Below are 7,866 nucleotides of genomic sequence, written 5' to 3'. Positions count from 1 at the left end.
TCGATGAGCAGCGTTTCGACTGCATATATGATGAAGAACTCTTGGGGTTCGAAAAAAACCCTTGGGACTATAATGAAATTTCTGGTTTGAGCAGGAATTGGTCGAATTATTGCCAATACAAGCTGGAAAGAAACCATTAAAGAAAACACCTCGACATTTTGCGCCAGCAGTAATGTCGAAGATAAAAGAGGAAGTTGAACGGCTTTTCAAGAGCAAGTTCATAAGAACTACAAGGTACGTCGAATGGTTGGCTAATATAGTGGCAGTCATGAAGAAAAATGGAAAGTTAAGAGTGTGCATTGATTTTAGAGATCTGAATGCTGCTACTCCAAAAGATGAATATGCCATGCCGGTAGCAGAAATGTTAATTGACTCTGCCGCTGGTTTTGAATATTTAAGTATGTTAGATGGTTATAACCAAATTTTTATTGCAGAAGAAGATATGCCCAAGACGGTGTTTCGTTGCCCGGGGGCATTAGGAACATATGAATGGGTAGTCACACCATTCGGCTTGAAAAATTTCGGAGCTCCGTACCAAAGGGTAATGAATTCTATGTTTCATGACTTCATCGAAAACTTTATGCAAGTATACATCGACGACATTGTAATAAAATCGACTTGCAAGTCGACACATCTAGAACACCTTAGGAAATCTTTCGAAAGAATGAGGAAATATGGATTGAAAATGAACCCATTAAAGCGTCCTTTTTGTGTACAGGCAGGAGATTTCCTAGGCTTCGTGGTGCATAAAAAAGGAATAGAGGTCAACCAAAGCAAGACTAAAGCCATTATGGACGTCAAGCCACTATCGACCAAAAAGGAACTTCAGTCCTTGTAAGGGAAAATAAATTTCTTAAGGAGGTTTATATCTAACTTAAGTGGAAAGACAAAGGCGTTCTCACCACTACTTCGAATGAAGAACGAGGACTTCATCTGGAAGAAGGAACATTAAGAGGCTTTCGACAAGATCAAAGAATATTTGACAAAGCCTCCTATACTGACGCCACTTATTAGAAACAGGCCTATGAGGTTGTATATCGCAACCTCAGAATCGACTATAGGAAGCATGTTAGTTCAAGATAACGATAATGGTGTCGAAAGACCTGTATATTATCTTAGTCGAATGTTAAATGGTCCTGAAACTAGGTATAGTGATATAGAAAAACTATGCATGTGTCTGTATTTCTCTTGTATTAAGTTGAAGCAATATATAAAGCCAATTGATGTGTATGTTTCTTCGCACTCTGATATTATTAAACATATGCTGTCTAAACCAATTCTGCACAGTCGAATTGGTAAATAGGCATTAGCATTAACTGAATACTCCCTAACATATGCTCCGTTAAAAGCAATGAAAGGGCAAGTAGTAGCAGACTTCCTGGTCGACCATTCCATGGTCGTCGTGCCTCAAAATTATGTCGACTTGGTACCCTGGAAGTTATATTTCGATGGATCCAGTCTCAAAAATGGTACAGGGATAGGAGGAGTCATAATATCTCCATATGGAATTCCAGCAGAGTTCAAGTATTCGATAGATGGTATGTGTACCAACAATAAGGCAGAGTATGAATCTTTGATAACCGGGCTTGAACTGCTGCTAAAATTGGGGGCAAGGAATGTCGAAATTATGGGAGATTCTGAGTTAGTGGTTAAGCAGGTCTCTAAGAAGTACAAATGTGTTAAGGAGAACTTAATCATGTACTTTGTAATTGTGAACCGGCAACTTAAGCAGTTCGACTCAACAAGTATTCGACATATACCCAGACGAGAAAATCAAGAAGCTAATGACTAAGCACAAGAAGCATCAGGATACAAGAAAGATGAAGACGAGGAGCATGTTCAAGTGAGGAAAAAGGTTCGATAAACCACGTTATCTCCCTCAGATTTGTCAATTATAAAGTTAGGTGCAATCGATGCTAAGAATTTCGAAATTTTGACGGTCGACAATGAACAAGAAAATGACTGGCGTAAGCCATTGATCGAGTACTTACGCAACCCTACAGGTTAGACAGATAGGAAGATCAAATACACGACTCTAAATTTCGTTCTAATGGGAAATGAACTATTTAAGAAAATAGTTGAAGGAGTATTGCTTAAGTGCTTGGGAGAAAGTGAAGCATATTTGGTCGTGTCAAACGTTTATAGAGAAGCCTGCGGTACGCACCAAGTTGGACACAAAATGAAGTGGACTTTGATGCGTTCAGGGGTTTACTGGCCTTCGATATTAAAAGACTGCATAGAGTTCGCAAAAGGATGCTAAGAATACCAGATGCATGGGGGCATCCAACATGTTCCTGCAAGCGAATTGCATGCCATTGTGAAACCTTGGCCATTCAGAGGATGGACTTTGGATGTAATTGGGGAAATAAAACCAACTTCGTCAAAACAACAGAGGTACATTTTGGTCGGTATTGATTACTTTACAAAGTGGGCCGAAGCCGTAGCTTTAAAAAATGTCGATCAGGAAGCTGTGATAGACTTCTTACGAAATCACATTATATATCGATTTGGAATACCTAAAACCATCACAACCGACCAATGGACAGTGTTCACAGGGCAAAAAATGCAAGAGTTTGCGGAAGAGGTTGGCATCTAGTTGTTAACATTGACACCGTACTACGTCAGGCAAATGGTCAGGTCGAAGCTGCCAATAAAGTAATAATTAGCCTAATTAAAAAGCATGTAGGAAAGAAGCCAAAGAGTTGGCATCAATCACTAGACCAAGCTTTGTGGGCATGTAGAACATCTCCCAAGGAAGCAACCGACACCACGCCATTTCGACTTTCATATGAACACGATGTTGTACTACTAGTCGAAATTTACGTCCAATCAGTAAGAATACAAAGACAACATGAGATACCATCTGAAGACTATTGGAGTATGATGACGAATGAGCTTGTCGATTTGGATGAAGAGAGAATCTTGGCTCTTAACTCGTTAAGAAGACAAAAGGATAGAGTGACTAGAGCCTATAATAAAAAGGTAAAAAATAAGGTGTTCACTATTAATGATTTGGTTTGGAAATTGATATTACCTATGGACAGAAATGATAGGGTTTTAGGAAAATGGTCACCAAATTAGGAAGGACCGTTTAAGGTAATACAAGTCTTTACCAACAACGCTTATGAGTTAGAAGAACTGGCCCCAGACCGACGGGTTATCAAGGTAAATGGTAAGTACTTAAAGAGGTATAAACCTACCCTTCAAGAATTCACGATTTCGACGATGTAAATTGAAAGTTGAAAAAGAGCTGGATAAAAGTATTAAAAAACCAGCACAAAATGTAACAAAAACATTGCATTAAAAGTTGGTCCAAAAAAACAATTGTCAAAAATTACAAAAATTACATCAAATAAAACCATACGCAGATGGGCTCAACAATATCATAAGTGGCCATATTGCTTCTGGAAAGACCACAATTCGAAATGAAGATCTACAGCCCAGTTTTCCAAGTTGTGAGCTAAGTCGTTGAGTGCCTTGATCTCTATTTAGACTTGAGTTGTAGCTTTGCTAATAGCGACGACATCGACAGACATCCTTAGAATATGTGCCTATTTGGGAGCAATCTCCTTAGCAAATTCCTCCTCCTGCTTGGTAATAAGCTCCAACTCCACCACTAAGCCAGACATCTCCTTCGACAGCTCCTCAAGCCGACGACAGATTGCTATAGATCTCTCATTTTTAGAGAGTTTCTCCTGACGTCTCTGACCCAACTGAGCCTTCATCTTTTTAATCACTCTCTTCGCCTTGATCCAGTATCCACATTCGTCTTCACAACTGTGTGCTTGGCTTCAATCAAGTTTTCATTCTCTTTCACACTCTCAATATTTTCAAGGAGGAGAGGAAGAAGATTTTCAAAAGCCACCACTGTGAGCCTGCAGAAATCAGAAATCTCCATCCCTTACAGTTGGGCACAAGCCTCCAAGAGCTCTCGGCCAAGACTTGGGTCGTCGCGTAGCAAATCGATCAAGTCAGGACTGAAAGCATGGGTCTTGATCTTATCTGTTAAAACCTTGGTCTTTGTGGCTTCCGACCTCATTTTTTCTGCGTGTTCTCGAGATTGATATGAGTCAGAAGGGAAAGTATATTCGCTTACAAAGTTGTTCAGCCTCGCCAGCGCAGAGTCGACATCAATGTCCATCGGGACATTCAGCGCATTATCAGCAGTAGACATTATCGAATCTGAGTTTTTCCCTCCTGAGATTCCAGGCATAATGCTTTCCTTTATGATTGGTGGAGGCGAAGAAGTTTTTTCAGCAGCAGTTGGAGAGACAATTGCAGGTTTTTCGGCATGTGAGGTCCTAGTTGATGTCGAAGGTGGATTGGACCCAATCACCAAAGGATCACCCTGTGCATTGGCTAGTAGTGGAGAAGCACCTTCGACGAAGGGTTGGTCACTGTCTTTTGCAGTCCCCAGAGCCAGTGTGGGATCTAAAAGACTATAATCAGAACTAGTCGAATAAAAAGTATAGTGTATATAGGGACTAGTGACAGAATCAGAATCGCTACAAGTAGCCGTGATAGTTAAATCAATTAACTCACCAGCGGCTAAGTTAGGATTGTCTTGAGGAGGAGGGATTTCGTCAGAAAGCGGAGAGTACTCAGCCGTACCAATAACACTGGGTTGTGGGTCGGAAGAACCAACCTGTAACGGAAAGGAAAGCTTAAAGAATTAACTCGATTTGCCCAATAATCATAGAAACATGTGGTGATGAGTTAATACCTGAAGCGCTGGATCGAAATTCCATTTTTTTTCTTCTCCTTTCGAAGCAGCTATAACGTCTTTAGGCGAATCTGGCTTCTTAACTAAAGCTGATTGAGGAGAAATAGAAGGCAAATTTTGCTTCTAAACCAAAGCTGACGGAGAGGGAGTGACAGAGGTTGCATTCAAAATTAAATGTCAGTATCGGATGAGGCCAAAACAAATTATTCTTTGAAAAGAATCATACTTCTTCTTTTTGTGTTCAAAGGCATGTGGTCGTCTTCTGACTCCCCACCAGATTCGACGATTGGCGTAGCACCACGAGGTTCAGGGGCCTTAATTTGTTGTTTTTGTTTTTTTGGCCTCCTTACCTTCAGGAGAAGACCCTTTCTTCCTTTTTTGTTTGGAACTGGGGGACCGGTGAAGGGGTTTAGCATCTTGAGATGACTGGAAAAGAACACGCTACATAAGACCAAAATTTTGGCTCGACATGAAAAGACTTAAGTCGAAGAAAATACCTTCGCCCCTTCGGAAGTGCATGACTTGTCCTTCTTAGACGATTTGGATTGGTCGGAGGAAGCAGTCGAAACCACATAATATTTTCGACTCTAGCACAATAGATGTAAACATTCAACGAATCAGGTACAGGAGCAAAAGACCCAAAAACAGAACAGAAGAGTCGAATAGGAAATTGGCAGGAGAACTAACCTTGTGAAGAGAAAGTGATATGGGTTCTTCGTCAGAGTTGGGGCTATCGGGTCTGGACTGCAAAACAAGTGGCAGGATAAGCAGCAGCAAAATAGAACGAGAAAATCTACAAGAAGTTTAAAGATGTACCTTTGTCTTAGAAGAGTCGGTTTTGTTGGATTTGACGGCAGCAGTTTCTTTGGCAACTGCAAGACGAATGGCTAAAAGAAATAGCTAAGTTAGTAACATAAAGAAGTCGAAGAAAAAGATAAAAAGAGCTTTCCAAAAAGCTGTTACCATTGGGGATGACAGTAAGTGTTCTCACATATTGAGGAGCAATATGTAAAACACCTGGATAGTTATCCAACCTGTACTTTGTTGATTTCAATCTAGCGGGCTTTTTCTTATAGGCGTTCTTGATATCCGACAAAGGACAATAATGCCAGTCGAGGATAGGTGGTCTAAATGCCAAAGCCAAAGGGCTAGTGGGCAAGGGAGGAAATTTGATTTTTGCAAAATTAAGTGCGAAAAGATATTTATCTTTCGTGTAACCAGGTATTTTCAAAGAAGGAATCTTATTGGTTACCTTCTCCCTTAACACTTCAGCCGCTTGAGAAATGGTTCGACGAAGATGTAGGCAAATATACCATCCCAAATTATTTTCGGAAAACTTGAATCTACTTTATGTTAGTAGCCTTACACTGAGTCGGTTTTCCCTGCAAGCAATCAATGGCAGCGGTTAGTTCGGCAATCTTTTTATCAGGATTACTGACAAATGTGACGAAATAAGCACACCACCAAGTCTCAAATTCCCTGGTACAGAAAAACGCAGGCTCAAAATTGGTAAAGTTTAGGGCAGGTCGACTATTCCATATGCTGTCATACTCCTCTTGAACATGGTCCCAGGATTCGTCTGCAAGGACATCTACCAACAGTTCATGGGAAGTAAACAAGGATTTGGGAACTATTTGGCAAAGCCCAAACTGTCGAGCTACCAAGTTAGGCTGGTAAGCGGTCAGAATGGGACTCGTACTCGCAATGGAGTAGGATAGAAAGATGGGGACTAAGATACGCCGCCAGGTAACCACATAAATTTTTTTGTGTTCCTCCTTCACAGGAGAAAAGATGTTGGTGAGCCACTTTGGGCCAGATTTGCCATCAGCAAAAGGGGCTATGGATGGTTGAAAATCAACCCTTTTTAGCATCAAGCCGAATATGAGCGTGAAAAGGTCGAGGTTGGGGGCGCTTTTGTCGACCGGAGTCAGAATAAGTAGGCGTTCCCAGACACTATAAACCTTGGTCGGAGAACAAGTTTTCTTCCAGTTCTTAAAGGGTTTCAACTCTTCGGAGAAAGTGGCATTTAGCCACAATTGCAGCAACCAAAAAGGTCCATGCACCAAGACATTCTTTTTCTTGAGGGTGTTAGGGTTGTAGTATCTAATTTTCCTAGCCACATCTGTCAATGATGTGTAAAGGTTAGCCAGTATCAACTGTCTCAGGGAAATGTTGCCGCCATTATGTAGGTGACTTGCAAGATAAACAAATTGCTTGGCCACCTGCATTGACCTGGAACAAAAAACACATCTCGATAGCCAATACGTCAAGAAAGCGACATGTTCTTCATCACTAATGATAGAGGTATTTTGATGATGATGAGCAATGAATTTGTTGAATGTCGGACTCTTGGTGTCACCAACGTCGAACTTCACAGGGATCACGTCGATGTCCGCATGGTTAAACACAAGGCCAGCTGGTTTCAAACCTGTGATAGCAGCAACATCCAGAAGGGTGGGGGTGATCATACCACAGCTAGTATGGAAAGTGTTTGCCTTTTCGTCAGCAAAAGGAGGCTCTTAACCACATCTAATCTGGGACATAGGGTTTGTCGTCGATAAGACGAAGTTCATAAGCTTTGGCCGGAGCGGTGGTTGGAGCAGTAGCCGCTATTGATGGATGAAGAAGTTTCTTAAAACTAAAAAAAGGTTTGAGAGAGCAAACTAAAAAATTGGAGAAGTTGGGACGGAAGAAGATGAAGCGTGAAAGAAAAAGAGAAGAAAATTTTGGGGAAAGAGGCTACTTATAGCTAGCAAGAAAATAGGGGGAATGGAAACGTGACGTTTTCAAAAAAGGTACAATCGTGGCAAGATGGATACACGTGGAGCTAAGAGGTCGCAGAAGAGTGGAGCCCACCACTGCCACAGGAAAGGCGCCATCACACCAAATTAAATGAGCCCACGTCTCGATGCAGTAAAACGTGGGGAGGTAATGATGGTATGACGTCATAAGAAAGACGTAATAGTAATGCTACTTTATGAGAAGTGGAAACGATCAGGTCGAAATGAGAATTTCATAGATGCCATTATCTCACAGTTCAGTAACCTACAGGTCGAAATGGCATCCTTGAGGGGGCATTTTGTTACCCTAGAAAACTCCAAAGATTTGGAAGGACACGTGTCCTCAGTTGGGGACCCTTCCAT

General features: G+C 41.3%; 1 protein-coding gene across 1 annotated transcript; it reads left to right on the top strand.

The window, feature by feature from the left end:
• Positions 1-2,538: 2,538 nt before the first annotated feature.
• On the top strand, positions 2,539-3,081 carry LOC131658789 (uncharacterized). Its single transcript, XM_058928048.1, has one exon. It carries the CDS (start codon positions 2,539-2,541, stop codon positions 3,079-3,081), a length of 543 nt encoding a protein of 180 aa, XP_058784031.1.
• Positions 3,082-7,866: the final 4,785 nt, after the last annotated feature.

This window comes from Vicia villosa, linkage group LG1, assembly GCF_029867415.1.
Source record: "Vicia villosa cultivar HV-30 ecotype Madison, WI linkage group LG1, Vvil1.0, whole genome shotgun sequence".
Taxonomy (NCBI): Eukaryota; Viridiplantae; Streptophyta; class Magnoliopsida; order Fabales; family Fabaceae; genus Vicia; species Vicia villosa.
Note: the sequence above shows the minus strand (reverse complement) of the source record. Positions and strands in the feature narration are given on the sequence as shown.

What these genes read in the sequence shown, in the direction of transcription:
- LOC131658789 (XM_058928048.1), top strand. Translation starts at nt 2,539, where the DNA reads ATGGACAGTGTTCACAGGGCAAAAAATGCAAGAGTTTGCGGAAGAGGT.